This window comes from Melanotaenia boesemani, chromosome 9 (genome assembly GCF_017639745.1).
Source record: "Melanotaenia boesemani isolate fMelBoe1 chromosome 9, fMelBoe1.pri, whole genome shotgun sequence".
NCBI classification, from domain to species: Eukaryota; Metazoa; Chordata; class Actinopteri; order Atheriniformes; family Melanotaeniidae; genus Melanotaenia; species Melanotaenia boesemani.
In genome coordinates this window covers 33,268,050-33,288,485 of record NC_055690.1, presented here as the reverse complement: position 1 = coordinate 33,288,485, position 20,436 = coordinate 33,268,050, and the positions used below count along the sequence as shown (strand labels likewise).

The following is a 20,436-nucleotide window of genomic DNA, read 5'->3' as shown; positions in this document are numbered from 1 at the left end:
CTGTTGCCCCACCCATCAGCTGGCAGAGGGTCTGTTTCGGTCAATGAAATCAGGTATCACACACTTACTTTTTTTATTGTATGTCTGGACTTGTTTAAGAAAAAACGGTTTCGATTAGGTCACCACACCACCATGGTTGTGGATTGGATTTTAAGGACTGAGTGGGAAGGAGAAGGAAGAACAGAATGAGGACGAAGACAGGCTGAGGGTTACATCAAGGATTGGTTTCTTGTACTGTAATAAATCATCTTTCACTCACTTTGCTACGAACCTGCTGGTTAAAATAACAATCCTTCCCATTTTTGATTTTGGTGACTCAGAACTCAATCAGTACAAATGAAGCAACTTTATTGAGTACAGTTCAACAGAATTTCAGTGTCATTTGGACACTGTCATCTTTTTCTTTCATCACTGAAGATGAAATGAAAACTACGGTGTGTTCAGGCTTTAAAAATAAATTTCTACTGATTCTGAGCAGAATGTTTATTTTCAGTGACCACTAAGCCTGAGACATTTTATTGTAACACTGTGAAGGGATGTGAAGTGCTGGAGCTGAGAGAGAATGAAAATAACTCATTTACTTCTGTTTTCATGAGAATCTATTACAGAACCACAGCAGCAGCTCTGACTGGTTATTTCTTTGCACTAAAGCAGGATTTACCCCCGGTGGTCTACAATGAAGATGCTGAGACAGTTGATGCTCACCAATATTGTCATCCTCATCCTTTCTGCCACAGTCCTGCTCTGGATGTACAAGTAAGTGGAACCGATCATTGTCATACGGAAACCAGTAACATGAATCCCAAAATCTAATTAATTAAGGTTTTAGCTCCAGTAAGTTGTCACTACTGACCTAAAGCAAAGTACAGACACATTTTACAGTTTCAGAATGTAAAATGTGTGGGTACACTCACTATGTACTTTATCAGGTTCACCTGTTCAAAATGCATTTTAACACAAATCTGTAATCAGCCAATCACATGGCAGCATGTAGTCATGTAGACGTGGTGAAGATGACTTGAAGTTCAAACTGAGCATCAGAAAGAGGAAGAAAGAGGAATTAATGTAATCATGGATGTATCCGACAAACCTGAAGCAACTGTGTGATGCTGTCATGTCAACATGGAGAGAACCTCCGAGGAATGTTTCCAACACCTTGTTCAATCTTTCACACCAAGAATTAAAGCAGTTCTGGAGGTAAAAGAGGTCCAACCCGATAATTCTGTTTTGTTTTCTGTGGTTAGCCTTTATGCTGCTATATCTATTTTAGTCTTGTTTTCTGACAACTGAGGCTGTCCAGAAAAACATGACATGTTTTTATGTTGCTGTTCTACATGCAGTTTTACATGAAGAAATAATTGAAAAGAAAAAAATGGCATCCCAGATATAGCAAAAAATTGGTTTATACTTTCAAAAGTTAAATGCATTGGTGATTTGTTTCTTTTTTTATTTTTTTAACCCAAATACAACCAGGTTTTAAACTCTACAGAAACCAGCTAAACAGCTTCATTAACGACCTCGATAAAACATGAATGGTGGATAATTTCAACTGAGTAATTTGTTCATCACTTCATCTGTGGACATTCAGAAACTTACCCAGAATGATGACGAAAACCTAAAACAGAATAATTTAATGTTTAACCAGGTTCTTTTACTTTTCTCTTGAACTGTTTAACATTTCACCTCAAAGTAATTTGTTTTGTATTTTCCAGGCCGTTGCAGGACACCTTAAAGGGCTGGACGTCACCAGCAGTCAAGCTTCTACTATCTAAACACCAGAAACATCATCCAGCTTACATGGATAAGCTACTGAATGCTTCTTGTCCTCATTATAAATGTTGTGTATTTTTATGTTCTTTCTTATGTTTTCTCCTTAAAGAACTTTGGCTTGATCTTATATCTGATAAATTATTATATAAATTTAGTTGAAGTTGAAGTATTGACTGTCATGGTCAATCTAAACTTCATGTTTCCATTTTGAGATATCTACCATAATTTCTGCTTTTTTCTCTGTTTTTCTGTGTGTGCAAAATAAATTTTGAAGTTTAAAAACTTTTTTAAGGCACTAAAACTCCATCTTAGTTTATTGAACATTGTTTCTCTGATGCAGCTTCTCTGGGACGAGATTCGTCTTTCGTGACAGTCAATCAGACAAAAACACTGCTTATATCAGCTTATCTGGAGCACCGCACTAAAGAAAAAGAGGTCAGTGAAGAGTTTTACTCCCAGATTTCCCTCCAGGATCACTAAACATGCAGTTAACACACAACAAAATTTGTAAGATAACACTTCACTTTATTTTCTGTTAAGGTCTGGTATAAATTCAAATAATGGACCTGATTGGGCCAAAAGCAAACCTTCTTAGTGTGTATGTGCATATCATGCACATCTACATGCCTGACGTGTCTACTGCATGTATGAACAGTTTCAAGTAACTAAATAGCAAATGTTTTTGCTTGATTTTCACTTGTAATTATATTAATAGATAATTCCACATCTCATGATATATGATGGTGGGTATGTGGCACATCTGATTTTGTATATAAATATGATATAAATATATTATAAATAAGGAATGTCTTATGAAACTTTTGAGCCCCTAAACTTCTGGGGGTCTCATGACATCTAAATATTAGGCTTTTTTTATTAAATGTAATATATATTTAAGAGGCCTAGTAGTTGTATCAGCTGGCGTGCACAGACTCGATGGACTGAGTTGTATCACATGGGATGGCTTAACTCCAATTGTACATGGTCTGTGTTTCCTCGTCCACTAAACTACAAAACCTGCACCTGTAAAAAAAGAAATGCTCCACCAGGTTGTAAATCATAACTTCCTGCTTTGGCTTGAAGTCCCGGCGTGGTCCACCAATTAGTGACCTTTGGTACAGGAGTTAATGTAGGACTTTGCAGAATGATGTTAGCTTCTTTAAATTCTACATCACTGAAGAAATGTTTACAATCCAATAACTTCTCTGGGCAGTAACCCAGGTTTCATCTGTATTGTTGGGTATCTTTAACTCATTCCAAACATCTCTTGACAAAGGCCTATTTTCATAATTTATGCATATGTTACACATGTCACATGTTATTCTGATCTGCACAAGAAGCCGTTTAAAGCAACTGTAATTTAGATATTTTACGACAAAACCAGCCGATCTTGTCAGTGGAGAACAATCAAGACATCTAAAGCAAAAGTTATTCTGATCTGATAGATTTTATAATGTGGTCTTCCATGTTGTAGATGAAATGATAAAAGCAGGTACAGGAGCTTCTTTTCTTCTTTTAGAGATAAATATGTCACACCTGGCCCCGTCCAATCAGAAACCTTCCTAACCCCCAGATCTAAAGTGGAATTAAATGAAGGTGATTAAAAGTGTGTTCCATGTAAACCTCAGTTCAGAGTTACTATTTCCATGTAAATGTGAAGGGGAATACTTTATTCTACATTGCATTATATTATTACATTACAGTCACTTTTATCCAAAGTGACTTATAGTTGTTAATTCTAAAATTTTAATTCTGAATAAATAATTTCAAATAAAAATAATAGAAAAAAAAAAACACCACGTAAAAATGGCCAATTCCACATTACAATTGTATTCAATCTTTCCATCACATAAAAAAACAACTGATTGGATACTTTATCCAGTGTCCATGTAAACATGTGGAATCTGAAAGATTTCATTTGGATAGATGACATATTTGTCCATGTAAAAATAACTAATGATTGCCAATTCATTCAACTGTAGACTTAATCCATGTATTGAATAAGTGGGTCAGTAACGTTTTCACTGAAATGCAGTAAACATGGTTGGTGCCAGTACATACGTTGACAATTTCACGATGATGGAGTCGCTGCTGCCTTCTACTTGCGTCGCTGTCTCGACTTCACCTTCATGTCCAAAGACGAGCATTTGTCCTCATCTTTAATCGTCTGATGACACCAAAGTGTGCATTGCATAACAGGTGCCAGGGCATTGCCTTCCAGTTTGTACAGCAGATAGCACGAATCCAGGCTGCTCGCTGGCGTTTGTTCACAAGAAGCTGATGAAAACTTGTCCAACATCTGTCCAGCATCACTATAATTTCCTCTGTAAAGACGGATGCTAAACATAGTTCACCTAACAGCCACGCTTTCTGCACTCTGAAAGCAGTTATTTACATGTGCTACTGATGTATGCATAAATTAAGAAAAGTCTATCATTGTCCATGTACTAAAAGTAAAATTCTTTTTCTTGTTCCAGGTTCGTGTGATTTCAGTGGTGCTGCGGAGCCAAGCAGTAGCCTATATCTGCATCTTACTCTGCCAGGGGCTGCGGAACATCTCTGAGGGTGTCAGCCACATCCACAGTGATCACTTTGGCTTTCCCTACGGGACCGCCGACATCATGTGTCCCCTCCCTTTGGGCTGCCAGACACCATCTCATATAGCTGTGACCACTGTTGTACCCGAAGATGAAGGTACTAGAACCACAGAGCAGGTTTGCAGGTGACATTAAGTATTGGCAATGGAATGTGTCACATGGTTAAACCACCATTTTGAATCAAACCTAATACTGTACCTCCTTTTGGCCATACCCCTCTGTTTTACAGAAGTATGGTACCCCATGTCTTTTAGGTATCTAAGAATCTTTGGCTCTAAATGGGACATTTGGGCCATTTGAATGGCTCCAATAACTACTAATTTCTGATCTTCAAAAAGTAAAAGCTGCCTTATCTCTACAAAACAGAGGGGCCAACTGGCTGAGACAAAAAGATGAGTCAGGGTTTGGTCTTTGTTTCAGGACGAAATATCTTAACAACACCTGCATGAAATGTAAATTTACTGTTTCTTGGTGATTTATCTGTGACAAGATGATGGATTTTCATGTTAGATTTTTTTTTTTTTTTTTTTTTAACTTGTCCTGTCCAGCATCATAGCAGCAAAATGATAATCTGGTTGTTGTATCGTGCTGAACAAATTTGCTCTACCAAGGGGAGGCCTATGGGTAAGGCTCCTCTTGATAATGTGATTAATTTATTTATTTATTTACTTTGAATCACGGAATCTATGTAATCTTGCTGGACCTGACGTGAGGGGACAGAAAAAGATGGAAAATAGCAAAAAAGAGCAAAAGGGAAAGAAGAAAGGAGACAAAAAGATCACAGACAGAAGGAAAACGACCCTTCAATCCACACCATCACCAGACAACAAACTGTTACACCTGTACATGAACACACCAGAAAATTTCCTACAACTTTTACAAAGGCAGAAACACACACACAGAAAAAAAAAAATAAAAAAAATAAAAAAACAGAGCTGCCAGTCATTAAGAGTTTTTAAATAATAACCAAATCAAATCAAAAAGACATAACAGCGACCAGATACTAACTCACAGGAAAAATACAATTTTTTTTTTTTTTTTATAATTATCGCTTAGTATTAAAAACCCACTAGACAACTCAATGACTGTGTCAGCATGCAGAGCATGAGAAACAAGGAGTGATCAGTGATGAAGAGTGGTGAGTGAGATCATGCAAATGCGACCTCGCCTCCACGGAGGCCAGAGGCAGACCAGGGCCTGGGCCGGGCCCTCAGCAGCAGACCCGGAGCACCAACCCATGCCACCCCACCACAAAGACGACTCCAGCCCCACCCGAAGGGCGGCAGAGGAGAGCCCCAGCAAGAGCCCCCCACGGTCCCGGGGCACAGGTCCCAGTGGGCCAAGATCAGCAGCCGCCGGCCCCGCCAGGGACCGGCCACCCAGGGCAGCCCAAGCGAAGGGCCCAGGGCCCCAGGAGCCCAGAGGCGGCCGCCGCACCCCCCAAAGGCAGGGGGCCCGCAACATGCCTAGGAGGACCAGGCCCCCCCAGACAGCTACCCGGCGTAGGCCAGCACACACCCGATGTTCCAGCCGCACACCCCGGGAACCAGGGTGCTATCAGCCCCCTCCCCCCACTCCCCATCTACTTCAACGTGCACCCCATATAACCCCACACTCACACCCTCCCCCGTGCCGCACCCACAATCACTCACCACCACACAATCACGCCACACACAACCCACCCACCATGCCCCGTGGGGGACACCCCAGGCGGACCAGTGGACAGCGAGCCCCAACCCCCATAGAGCCAGCAGCCCACCAGCGCAGCCACCCCGGGGAAGCAAACTTCCCTCTGGATGATGAGCCTTTAGTGGCATTAGGCACCCCTGCTCCCCAGGAGGCCCCCCAGGGCAAGACAGGCCAGGAGAGGCCGCCCCCCCACGACCGGGCCATTCAGGGACTGCAGCCAGTGAGCCGCCACCCACCCCAGAAAGTTCCCACCCTCCCACACCCCTAAAGGGGAATGACAGGATGGGGACCCACGGCCCCATGGGTCAAAGTTACGTCTCATGTTCCCTGAACCATTCTTTAACCATTTTAGTCCCATAAATCCTGGCATTGTCATCTTAGATTATGGCCGTTCCATCAGGGAAGATGAATAACTTGATCATTCAGTATATTCAGGTAGTCAGCTAAACCTCATTCTTTGGACACATAACATTGTTGAACCTAAACCTGACCAGCTGCAGCAACCCAAGATCACAGCACAATTTTATTTCAGCAAACATTTAATTCATCACCGATCACCTTAATGCAAGATATTTCTCCGACCACATTTCTCCTGGGAGATGATGGTTCCCCACCATTCTTCCAGTTTTTGTTGGACAGTTCTTAACCTAGTTGTAGTATTTTCAGAAACCTCCTCAGAGGCTTGTTTTGCTTGGTACCGATAATCTGACCCTTCTGAAACAGATTAACATCTTTTCCACGACCATGAAATGCGTCTTCGCACTTATTTAAGAAATGAGAAGCTGCTCATTGCATCAGTTAGGGTTAAATAACTTTAACAGCAGCTGAAACATCATCATCCATTCAGTAATGATCCAATGGGAGGCTGTGTATATATAATCTATATATAAATACAGTATTTTTTTGCGTAGCTGTGGAATTTAATATATTTTTTTCTGTTTATTAAAAAGACAGTTAAGTAAATATGATTTCCAAAATTTGCCTTGTTGTGGTCTCTTAGATAAACTTGAGTTTCTGGAAATTCAAAACCAAAATCCCAAGAGTGATTCTTTTCCTTATAACTTCACTGTCTGTCTCTCCACCATGTTTGATTTCACCAACGTGCTTCAGGTAAGACCACCTCACATTTTCCTATTTATGATCATAAAGAATAAACTAAGTGAATGAGATGTTTTTAAGTATATTGACCAGGATGGAGAAAAGAAGACAGCCTAAAGGACCATGCCCTGTTACTTTCCACCGTACAACCATGAAAATGAGGAAACCAGCTTTTTAAAACAGACTTGCAGATGAATGATCATATTTTGATTAAGTTTGTGAAATGAATACATGTCTGACGTATCGCATCTTCCTCTTCACAATACCCCATAGATTTTCTACGGGTTTAAGGTCGGGCGAGTTTGCTGACCAGTTAAGAACAGGGATACCATGGTTCTTAAACCAGCTACTGGTCCTAAAGTTGAAAGTCGTGTCTTGCATATTTCTGTTCATGGTGGTTCCTGAAGCACTGACTCCAGCTGCAGTCCACTCTTTGTGAATCTCCCTTGCATTTTTGAATAAGTTTTGTTTCACAATCCTCTTCAGGGTGTGGTTATCCCTATTGCTTGTACACGTTTTTCTACCACATCTTTTCCTTCCCTTCACCTCTCTATTAATGTGCTTGGACTCAGAGCTCTGTGAACAGCCAGCCTCTTTAGCAATGACCTTTTGTGTCTTGCCCTCCTTGTGCAAAGTGTCAATGGTTGTCTTTTGGACAACTGTCAGGTCAGCAGTCTACCCCATGATTGTATAGCCAACAGAACTAGACTGAGAGACCATTTAAAGATGTTTTGAGTTAATTAGCTGATTAGAGTGTGGCACCAGGTGTCTTTAATATTGAACTTTTCTACAATATTCTAATTTTCTGAGATACTCAATTTCGGGTTTTCATTAGTTGTCAGTTATAATCATCAAAATGAAAAAAAAATAAACATGTGAAGTGTGTCAGTCTGTGAGGAATGAATGTCTATATTATACAAGTTTCACTCTTTGAATGTAATTACTTAAATAAATAAACTTTTTCATGGTATTCTAATTTTATTATGAGCACCTGTATATGTGTTGTGTTTAGAAATGTTTCAGTTACTGGGAGTCGACAAGGTGGTCGTCTATAAGACCAACTGCAGCGCTGAGACGCAGCTTATACTGGACTACTACACACACAAAGGTCCAGTATCTACTTCCTGCTGATTCCTGTTTTCATGGAAACGCTGAGATTGACCCTACAGAAAGGGAACGATTTGCCTGATTTTAAAAGGAATGAAAGCTCCTAGTTTCAATTTAAATTTCAGTCACCCATGCTTAGAATGAGCTTTTTAACTCTTTTTAACTCTTTAAAGGCTGACCCACGATGAATGGGCAGAAAATTATATTTTTTTGTCTGAAGTGTTTATTTGACCCTTCAACAAAATGTAAAAAGAATAATTACTACAAAGAAATTTAGTATATTTACTGTTAATTACTGTTTGATATGTGGACAATCTAAAACCACCTGGCTTTGTCTCCTCAGGTTTACTGGAAGTGATTCCTTGGTCTCTATCCAGGTTTTTAAAAGTGTCTCGCGGCTGGTTGCCTAAACACGATCCTGGTGAACTTCACTACTTCGGCCAGATTCCTGCTCTCACTGACTGCCTTTACAGATACATGTACCGGTCCAAATATGTGGCCATGCAGGACATTGATGAGCTCATTCTGCCTCAATCAGTCAACAGGTAGATCTTTCTTCATGAAGTCTCTTGTTGAGGTTTTAGAAACATGATTCCACAAAAGTCAGAATGCTGTGTAAAATGTAATCATTCTAAATCTCACCAACTCATATTTTATTCCCAGCAGAAGATAAACATCATATTAGATGTTGAAAATGAGACATTTTACCATGTGATGGAAAATATGAGCTGATAGTGAATCTGATGCAGCAACACGTCTGTAAAAAGTAGTTCCAGGGTGATGTTTAGCATCATGTAGCATCCTCTCTTCTTTTAACAACTGTCTGCCAACATCTGGGGAGTGAGGAGACCAGTTTCTGGAGTTTTAGGAGATAAATGTTGTCCCATTCTGGTCTGAAGCAGGATTCTAGCTGCTCAACAGTTCTGGACCTTCAGGTCTGGACTGCAGGCAGGCCAGTTCAGCAGCTGGACTCTTCTACTGTGAAGCCATGCTGCTGTGATGGATGCACGATGTGGTTCAGCATCGTCTTGCTAAAATTTACTGTCAAGGTCTGTCCTTAAAGAGACGTTTTCTGGATGGTAGCAGATGCTGCTCTAAAACCTCCATGTACTTTTCAGCATTGATGGAGCTTCACAGATGGAAGTTGCCCACGCCATAGGTACTAATGCAGCCCCATCCCATCAGAGATGCAGCTTTTCACCTGTCCACTGATAACAAGCTGGATGTTCCCTTGGATGCCATGTCCTACAGAGTAGAAAGAATTTCACATTTTCATCCATCTGATAACAGAACAATTTTTTCACTTTGTCTAAAGACCATTTTAAATGAATTTTGTTCCAGAGAACACAGTGTTGTTTCTGGATCCTGTTCACATCTGGCTTCTTCTTTGCATGATCGTTCACAATGAAATCTACAAATGGTTAAAGCTCTGTGTTCACAGACAGTTATTTCTGGAAGTAATAACTGAATCCATGCAGTGATTTCTAATAGAGAATCATGTCTGTGTTAATGCAGAAGATTACTAGCATCCAGCCTTGTTCCATGCACACAGAGATTCCTCCTGATTCTCTGAGTCTTTTGATGGTGGGATCTTCAAAGTATTCACAATTTTACATTGAGGGACATTTTTCTGAAAATTTTCCATAACTTTGAAAGCCAGTTTGTCTCAGATTGGTGAACCTCTGCCCATTTTTATATCTGAGAGACTTTGTCTCTCTGAAATGCTCCTTTTGTCCTGTTACAGTTGCCTGTAGATGGTCTATATTCATCTTTACTACGCTTGAGAACTTACCAACAGCATCTATCAGCTTGTTGATATTGATTTTTAAAAAATTAAAAATAAAATAAAATTCTGTAACAGTTACACAACAGGGTTCGACTTACTAACGGGGGTGTATCTCAAACCCCTATGCCAGATCAATCAATCAATCAATCAAACAATCAATCAATCAATCAATCAATCAATCAATGTGAGCAGCATACACATCTGCATCACAACTACAGGTAAGTGGTTTCAACTACGCTTCTCACAAGGGGTGCTTTTCATGGCAGGGGTGCGTTTTTGGATGTGTAGTTTTCTCAGCCTCAGGATGCTGCCGTGCAATGACAGTTACAGGAATGTACATAATAAATGTCACTGAGTCATCAAACGAGTCAGAAACAGTTTTAATGTCAGAAAATTACATATTGCTATTTTAAAACAAACCTTTCTCTCACCAGCTGGTTGGAGCTGTTACCGCTGCTGGAGAAGACGTACGGCCTCAACAAGTGTTACAAGTTTGAGAATAACGTGTTTCCCAACAACGTCTCACTGCCTCTTCCCACCCCACAAACACTGCCTCCACAAGGCTGCTGGGGAAACATACCTGGGGTGAACATCCTGGCTCATCTGTACCAGGAGCCCATCAGTACTCAGTCTCAGTTTAACAACTTCAAAATCATCATCAGCCCCCGAGCTGTGTTCACCCCAACTGTTCACGGAGTGCTAAGCTCAGAGAGAGGCTGTACTTGGGTTGATAGGAACATAGCACGGTTGTACCACACAAGGTGGGTTGATGCCTCTCTACAGCTGTAATTTTTCTTTAAAGTAGCTTTAAATCATTTTCTGTCTCTGCATCATGGCTGTAACTGCTGTGTCTCTGCTTTCTGTCTGTGTAGAGCTCAGCAACAAACACCGCTGACACCAGACCAGCTGATTTATGATGGCCGACTACTGAGTTACAGCGCACCCCTTGTACCAGCTGTTAATACGGTGCTGAAAGAAAGTGGAATTCTACCAAAGAACAGCATATGCTAGGCTTTATGTGTGTTTACACAACTGTACTTCAACAATAATTTGTATTGATCAATTTTTTTTACACCTGAGGATTAACTTCACTCAATGGAAAAATAAAGGAATAAAACAATTAGTAAATAATAGAAAAAAAAAAAAAAAAAACTTCTAAAAGTTTAGTGCTACTGATTCCATAGTGTATATATCAAATGAGAAGAATATCACCAGCTTAAATCTGTTATGTGTAAAAAATATACCATTAACCAATTTAACTTGCAGCTACCTATCAGGGTAGCAGAATTCTTTAATTATTACATGTAGTTTTGGGGGATGCCTGTGTGGGTTTGGGGGTGGAAGGTCAGGGGTCTGGGCTAGAGGGTGACACGGGAGTGGATTTTCACTCCTGTCCAATCCCACTCCCACAGAAGAAAATCTTGTCCCGTCCCAATCCTGATAAAATTACTCCTGATCCCATCCCGCTCCCATTTAGAATGACTCCCGCTCCCATTATTTAAAATGTATTTATTCTTTAGGCAATACCATGAATTTAATTAAAAAATATAACAACAATAAAACAGCATATGTTTTACAACATGTCTGCCAAATTTGAATAAACCCAAACAGAACATGTAAAGTATTATTTCGCTCATTACTTGAACAACTGTTTTCATTCATCTGCAATCTCCTTAATCAGTCTCCCAGCAACACCGAAACTACGCTATGAGGGAGTACTTGCTGCTGGGATTGCTAAAAGTCTCTTGGCAACTGGCACTAACCCACCTGACCTCTCTCGCCAGAAGTCTAGAAGAGACCGGAAGCATGTCAGCTTAGAGTCACTCTTGTATTGTAGCAGCAACTGTTGGCCCCATGACTCCATATTGCAACTGTCCTCCTCCCTGTCCTCCTCTTCAACACAACTTGCAAAGAAGTTATGCACCTCTGTGGTCCTTGCCTCTGAGGATGGGCCTTCAGGAAAAAAGAGAGATTCTTATAGAACATTACCATTTGCTTCATAGATCTTGATAGTCTAACATACTTATTTGTCTAATATAGGTATTACTTATATCAGACATTACCTAATAGGTAACACACCTGTGTGTGTGTGTGTGTGCCTCTCTATAAATGAAAGGAAGACTTTTTATTGCATTTAAAATTGCTCTGGGAGTGCTCTGTTGATGCAAGTGTTATTCACCCTCTCTCTCCACATGGTCTCTCACGCTCTCCTCTGTCCCTGCTGTTTCTGTGAGTGTTGCAGGGTTTTGATGACCTCCTCAAACTATTGACTGGACAGAGTTTTCCTCAAGAAACTTCTCAGGCTAGGAGAGCGGGCTGTGGCTACCTTATGATACAAGTGGATTTTGAATTTCAGCTCCACTGCCTGAGCTAACTTCCCTCTCAGCTAGAGAAGGAGTGAAATCCCATAATGATACATACAATTACATAATGCTGATTTATACAACATCATTATTACAAGGCATATAAGTTCTCAGGCAGACAGGCACCATGTTTGATTTCAGACATCTAGCAGTTTTTAATTTATTTAATAATTAACTTATACATTGTTTCTCCTGGACAACATCAGACTCACATTTCTTTTATGCATCACTGTTATTGGATAGGACCAAGCTCCTGTTAGCTACTGGAGTGACCACCAACTAAACAATAAAAAGCAGCAATGTAATGTATTACCTCTTTTACAATCACACTGTCTCCATCCTGGATGGACAAACCCCTCAGTAGGGTTGCCTTGGTCGGGAGGATTAGGTGAAGGATTGGTGTGTGACCAGCAGAGAGGTGCCTAGTAGCCTCATCAAATGGTTTCAGGAGTTCGCTGATGTCCTCAAGAAGTTCACAATCAGTGTTGTTGAGGTAGAGCTTGTTTCGGTGTAGCAGGATGTCATGCAGCTTACCGGACCACAGAGCATCATTTACAGATTGAAGCATTGCTAGTCTGGTATTCCAGCTCGTCTCCACGGCTAGCTTCAGTGACTGGTCAAGCGCGTTTTGTAACCTAACATTAAAAAAGGAGACAATGTACAGGAAAAGTTGGGTTACACTGATTATAAATGACAATTTGTGAGCATCAAAAAATCATTAAAAGGAAAAGATTTAAAGTTTAAATTTAGTCAAGAAAATGTGACCATGGCAATTGTAGATTACAGTAGCTCCTTTTTAATTTTCCATTGATCACATTTCATAATTATTAAAGGAGGCTTCCCAGCCAGACATCACAAGATTTTATGTTATCTTATCCTGCTCTTTTGAAGTGTGTGACAACAGTTTTTGTGTCCTTAAACAGCTTGATGATGCTACCATGTGCTGGGTTGTCCTCATCCAAGTGGTTAAATACATGTTTTAGGATCAAGTTGATTTTATGGCTGCACAGGAAAGTCGGACATAGTCCTTGAATTCTGCAATCACATTTAAACCATTATCTGTCACAAAGACAGTGTCTCTGCTTAGGATGTCAAATTCCTGTGATGGAGAAAAAAAGAAAAAGGAAACATAAAAGCTTAGTAACTAGAAGCCCAGACATAAAGAATGATAAACAATCATCTAATTGTAAAGAGCACTTTTCAAAAGATTTATAGTACGATATTAGGACAGAAAACTGTGTTTACATAAATGTCTTATGCATATGTCAGCAAAGGACGATACCAAGACAAAAGTCCTCTCCTCTGTCCAGATGTCTGTAGTTACAGCATGGTTTGTAGTCTGCACCAAAGAAATTAAGTATAAGTCGATTAACCCTCAAAATATCTTAAGTACTAAAAAGAAAGCAATTTATAACATTGAGAGTTTAAGCTGTTTAAAACAGGTGGAAAAGGAGATCTAGTAGTGGTAGATCTATAGATCATAGACTACTGCTTGGTAAAAAAGTTAACTTTTTGCATTACAAAACAGTGTGACGTACCTGTTGAGCTCTTCGATGACCGGTTGTTTTATTTTGTCATACTCCCCTTTAACATGACAGGTGACTGTGCGTGCACACGGCAGAATATCTTCCACCTGCACGTTACTTCCATATTTGGCTCCAATGTCAAGTAGCGTCTGCACAACACTGATGAAGCCATTCCCCTCTACCACAGCAAAGGGTCTCTTTGGGTTTCAGCCTGTCAAACGAGACTTCACACCAGATGGTACTTTGCGTTTGACGAAAGAAAAGATGCTTTGCTGGTTCTTTACATAATTTGCAAGTGTGCCTCTTAAGACCACTCATCCCTGACTCACTGGTGTACTTAACTAAGACTGAACATGTTTTACAAGCGGCATACACTGTGTTGACACCGTCACACTCGACTCTCAAGAGCAAATTTTCATAGTTCATAGTTCATAATTCAAATTTTTTAACTATTTTAACAGTTCTAAAGATGAAGTAGTTCATAGTTCTTTTTTCCCCAATATGTTGCTGCGAGCTCAGAATACTGGAATTTTCCTATTTTCACCCATTCAGTCCACGCTCGTAGCCAGCTGCAGCTTTTACTTCTACTGTATAAAAACATGAGGAAAAACTTGGTTGAATGATCTTTTTTTAATGAGGAATTATTAAACTGAGGAAGGAACCAAGTTGAGGTAGGAAACAAATGATGTACATGACAGCAGACATAATAAAAATTACACTTGAATACACAACATTAAATCCAAAATGTTTGCAGAGAAGGAAAGAATTACAGCTACATGGTCAGATTTCGTGTAAATTGGACTCAACTGCAGTTCTATAAAAACGGCACATAAATAAAGACACAAAGACGAGTTTATTGTCACCCAGACACTTGCATGCTTCATCCATGTCATTGATTCTGATGTCTAAACACATCTTAGCAGTGGAAAATGATGAACTGGGACAGAGTGGAAGATACTAACCTGCTTAACAAAAAATAAAACACAACAGGAACTACTACTATTTAAAGAAACAACACAGATATATCTGCCCCTCTTACATGCCAAAAAATACATAAGTGAGGAAGGAGAGAGAAGTACTGAAGAGTCCTGCTTTACAGCACATGATAAATATGAACTCATGTTAGTTGAAGATATTTCTTTTGCTGTAAGACATCTGTATAAAGAAGCAGTGCCCTAATGAGGCAAAATAAACCAGCTGCAGTTATTCTTATTTCCACTAGATGTCAGTGTTGTTCTATTCTTTGCTTCTTTTAGACAAACTGACAGCATCGGTCTCTTAATATATTCTGATCTTAGTTTTCTCTGCTTTGTGCCATCTTTGTGTATTCTTTTTCTTTATACCTTTAATCTGCCACTGGATTCTCTCTTTCTAGTCATCTTTCCATTCATTGGAGATGTTTTGCCCCCCATTTCCCTCTTTTAATCCCTTATTTGATCCTACCCACATTTTTTTGGCATTTCCTTTCCTTGCCAACCTTTGCTCTTTTTTTCTGTCTCCATTTTTGGCCTCTTTGGTGTGGTAGGTTTATGTGTCCACATACATAAAAACTGCTAAGAAGTTAAACAAATGCAACAACTAGATGTTGTGAACACTGTAACCTGCAATACCAGCAGTAAAACTGACAACTTGGCAGATTTAGAAACTGCCTGAAAGATGATAAACAGGAAATAAAGTCGTGTTTTCTTAAGGTTATATAAAATCTAATTAAAATTTAAACAGAAATTTACCCAACATGTGCAATGTAACAACATTTGGTGGAGAACCTGTCTGGCGTGATAGACAAAATAGATAGACAAAGCAGTATAGATAATGAATGAATGAATATTGCCAAGAACCTGCAGTCAAGTGACTGATTGGCCCAGTTAGCTGGGCATTTGTCTCCCGTGTGGGAGACCAGAGTTGGAGTCCCACAGGGATGAATATTAACACCTTCCAGTTGGGTCTGGAAATTGTCTTAGTCCAGACCCTTAACGCTACTGCCTAACCATTGCAAGTTGCTTTGGACTAAATGTAATGTAAATTTTACGATAGCTTGGGATATAACTCCATCCTCATCATTAGCAGGGACAAAAAAAAACAACATGAACCATAGCAAAATCTAGATACACCACATATTATTTAATGTTAATATTATTTAATTATTTAATCTGCTTTCAAGAGGCTGTAGAGTTAGCAACGCATCCTCACAGAAAGAAGGTCGCAGGTTCGAACCTTTTTTTTTTTTTTTTTTTTTTTTTTAACCTGTCTTGTCCAGCATCGTTGCAAACAGAATGATTGTCTGGCTGCTGTCTGGTGCTGGGCAATTTTACTCTATCAAGCAGGGATTTATACTACATGTATAAAGTCCCTCTTGATGACATGAAAAACTTTATTAAATCAGACTCTTAACGCTGGACTCGACCGGAGGGGACAGAGAGAGAGAGAGAGAGAAAAGAAAGTAGAGAGAAGAGGGAGGGGAGAGAGAGGGACAGAAAGGGTGTGGGGAGCGCGGGTGGGGACTTAAAACATTATACAGAAAACCATGTAATCCATACTACTTGCAACATATATAGCTAAGATCATCCTAGCCAGTAGGTCATTACACAACTAGTTGATAATAGTAACAATAATAATAATCACAATAATAGTAATAATAATAATAGTAGTAGTAGTAATAATAAGAGTAAGAGTAATAATAATAATAATAAGAACAGAAATAATAAAAAAAAAAGAAAAAAAAATATGATAATAGATATAAGTGAAACTGCTGTATTCAAGAACACGCGCAGAGAAACCAGTGTGGATATGCTGGAGAACTCGGCCACACGGCGACGCAAAGACTGTGTGGAGACGTTCAGGAAGGAGTGACCATGCAGAGTGATCATGCAGATGCCACCTCACTTGAACAGAGGCCAGAGTCAGGCCAGCGGTCCCGAGACCCAGGCCACCAGCCCCCCCGTAGGCTACAGATCCCGACCGGTCCACAGAGACGACCACTCGCCCGCCCAGGAAGGCAGCAGCAGGAGACCCCAGCAGGAGCCGCCCCGCGGACACAGGGCACCGGCCCCGGCAGGCCGAGGCCAGCAGTCCCCGACCCCCCCGGGCACCGGCCGCCCGGGACAGACGGGGCAGAGGGCCCGGGCCCAGGAGCGCAGGGACACCCCCCACCCCCACAGGCCAAGGGCCAGCACGCCACCCGGGGGGACCCGGCCCGCCCAGACGGCCACCGCCAGAGGCCAGCCCCACACCCCAGCGCCCAGTCGCACACCCCGAGAACCAGTCCTGCCCCCCCCCCCCCCCCCAGACCAACACACACAAACACACACACTCTCCTTCCACTCCTCCATTCATCCTCCCACACATACACCATCCAACCCTCACATACTCTGTCCTCCCACACACACACACCATCCTTCCACCATCCATCCTTCCACACACACACCATCCTTCCTCCCACACACTTACCATCCTTCCACCATACACTCTCCCACACCTACCCCATCCTCCCACACACACATCATCCCTCCACCACTCATCCTCCCACACATACACCATCCTCCACCTTCACACCTCCCACACACACACACACACACCATCCTTCCACTACCCATCCTCCCACACATACATCATTCTCCTACACATACACCGTCCTCCCTCTCCTACACCAAACATCCACCTTCACGTACCCCATCCTCCCACACACACACACACCACCCCTCCATCACCCACTCTCCCAAACATACACCACTCCCCCACACACACACCATCCTCCCTCCCATACACCATCCATCCTCCTGCACACACACCATTCTTCCACCATCCATCCTCCCACACACTCCCCATCCCTGCACCATACATTCTCCCACACATACCCCATCCTCCCCCACATACATCATCCCTCCACCATTCATCCTCCCACACCCACACCACCCCCCCTCTCACACACCACACATCCACCTCCACACACCCCACCCTCCCACACACACACACCATCCTTCCACCACCCATCTCCCCACACACACACACACACAAACACCATCCCCCCACCACCATCCTCCCGCCACCCCACGCCGCGGGGGGACAGCCCCAGCCAGGAGGCGAGGAGACACGAGCCAGGCCCCCACCCCCCCCACCCCGCCCCAGTCCCCCACTCCCCACCCCCAAAACAGCACCTTCCCCCCAGGGCCAGCAGCCAAACCCCCTGGGACAGCCCGCCCACGCCCCGGGCCAACGCGACAGGCCACCCGGCCCGCCCCGCCCCCGGGCCATCCATGGAGACAGGGGCGCTTGAAGACCCCATCGCCCCTCCCTCCCCCACTAGTGAGGGAATATATTATGTGCTGTTTGCAATTAAAAAAAGAGGGTTAAAATTGGGGGGCAGTAACTGCATTGAGGAGGGGGTGGGGCCACCTGAGCAGTCCCACCCACCTGACCTCGCATGTTCCACCCCCCAAAACGTGTTTGTATGTTGCAAATGTTATTTGTGCTCAGTGACTAAGTGGAATTAAAAGCTGGGAGGCATGCTGCCGCTCGGCGAAGCAACGGGGCCACTATGATGACCCCCCTGCCCCGCCCAGCGCAACAAGCACACCCCCCACGGCCCTACCTGTGTATGTAGTGAAGAGTGGGGAGGGGAGGGGTCAGGAGATGTAGGTCCAGAGGGGGGTAAGCCTCCCCCCTGGAAGACGACCCGCCAGTGGCTTAGGGCGCCCCCGTCCCCCGCCGGCCCCGGAGGGCGTCACAGGCCCAGAGCAGGCACCCCAACCCAGGCACGCCACGGACCCCCCCAGGGGCCAGCCACCAGCCCAAGAGGCCACTTTTCTCTTTCTGAGTGGGAGGGGGGCGAGGCGAAGGAAGGGAACCCCAGGCCCCCGCCCCAAACACCCAGCCAGGGCGCCCCCCAGAGGACACGCCCCAACCACCTGCAAACGCACACACTCTTTTTTTTTTTTTTTTTTTTTTTTTTCTCCCCAGCCACTCACACACACTCTCACACACCTCTATATACCAACACCTCAATACGTGCACATACCTCCGCACACACATGTCACGCACATACCTATAAACACACACACCGGTGCCCACATACACACACACTCTCATACCCCTCCATACACATACACCACTACACACACACTCACATACATACCTGCATATACACACAAGCACCTCCATACATACTCACGCCTCCACCCACTCCTTCACTCCTCCACACACATCTCGACCTCCACGTGCACACACTCATATATACATACCTTCACACACACCCACATCCCACATAGACCTCCACACACACACCCGCACACTACTCCTACACACACATACACGCACATACCCAGACCTTCATACACACCCACACACACATACGGCGCACACGTCCCTCTACACCCACCCACACACCAGCATACCCACAGACACACACACACACACACCCACACACAAGCACACCCCCACCCAGGTTCCGGGGCTGCGACCAAGCACCAGGGCACAGACCAACCCCCAGCACGGCACATCCGGACGGGCCCAGCCCCCCCCAGCAGCGGCAGACCCCCCACCCCCAGGAGCGGGGGGAGACCCGACGCCCCAGAGCCCGGGGCCCCCACCCGGCCCACCCCGGGCCCGACCGGCCACCCGGCCAGGGGCCGACGGACACCGACCCAGGCACCCCGGCAGCCACCCCCCACCGCCACGAGGCAGCCCCACCCCGGGGCCCACCCAATGCCGCCCGCCCATACCGGAACCCCCAGCCGACCCAGCAGCGGAGCAGCCTAGATCCCCACCCAGGAGACAACCGGAGACCTGAAGCCACCAGGGACCCCCCACCCACATCCGCCCCCATCCCAGCGAAGCCGCAATCCTCCACCTACATTAAGTGATGTAGCCAGTCACAGGGGACCAGAGGGAATGAAAGTCATCAGATTGGTTCCTGGAGGAGGCAGACATTGTCTCAATGCTGATGTGATCTAACAGGAGATTTCTAAACTGCTGGATAGACAAATTATTCTTATCTTTCCAGTTCACAAGAATAGTTTTCTTTGCGATGCATAAGACTGCGAGGACCAAGTTTATGGAGTGTATTCCTATGTTGGTGTCACCCAGGTCGCCCAGTAGGCAAAGTGTGGGGTTTGCAGGAAAACTAGTTTTAAACCATTTTGAGAGATCTTCACACACCTTAATCCAGAACCTTTGGACAGGTGTGCAGGACCACAGCGCATGGATGTAGCTATCAGAGGTGTTCTCAGAGCAGTGTGGGCAGATATCTGATGGTGAAAGGCCCATCCTGAACATCCTGTGTCCTGTATAATGAGTTCTATGGAGAATTTTGAATTGTATTAGTTGTATATTTGAATTCTGAGTCATTTTAAACGTGTTTAAACATATTTGTGACCATCTTTTCTGATCAAAGTTATCAGATAAATCATCTTCCCATTTTGAAGTTGGGAGAGATATCCTGTCTTCTAGCTTTGCAAGTAATCTATATATTTTTGATAATAATTTTGGAGTATTATGATTCAGGA

General features: G+C 43.1%; 1 protein-coding gene across 1 annotated transcript; it reads left to right on the top strand.

Moving 5' to 3' along the window:
* The first annotated feature begins 676 nt into the window (after positions 1-676).
* Positions 677-8,810, top strand: LOC121645542. The gene is made up of 7 exons (XM_041994033.1): positions 677-756; positions 1,713-1,837; positions 2,111-2,205; positions 4,248-4,464; positions 7,057-7,166; positions 8,178-8,262; positions 8,605-8,810. Exons 1-7 carry the CDS (start codon positions 677-679, stop codon positions 8,808-8,810), a joined length of 918 nt encoding a protein of 305 aa, XP_041849967.1.
* The last annotated feature ends 11,626 nt before the right edge of the window (positions 8,811-20,436 follow it).

What these genes read in the sequence shown, in the direction of transcription:
- LOC121645542 (XM_041994033.1), top strand. Translation starts at nt 677, where the DNA reads ATGAAGATGCTGAGACAGTTGATGCTCACCAATATTGTCATCCTCATC. An exon ending in TTCTTGTCCTCATTATAAAT is followed by an intron (nt 1,838 to 2,110) that starts GTTGTGTATTTT and finishes TCTCTGATGCAG; the next exon opens with CTTCTCTGGGACGAGATTCG. An exon ending in GGACTACTACACACACAAAG is followed by an intron (nt 8,263 to 8,604) that starts GTCCAGTATCTA and finishes TTGTCTCCTCAG; the next exon opens with GTTTACTGGAAGTGATTCCT.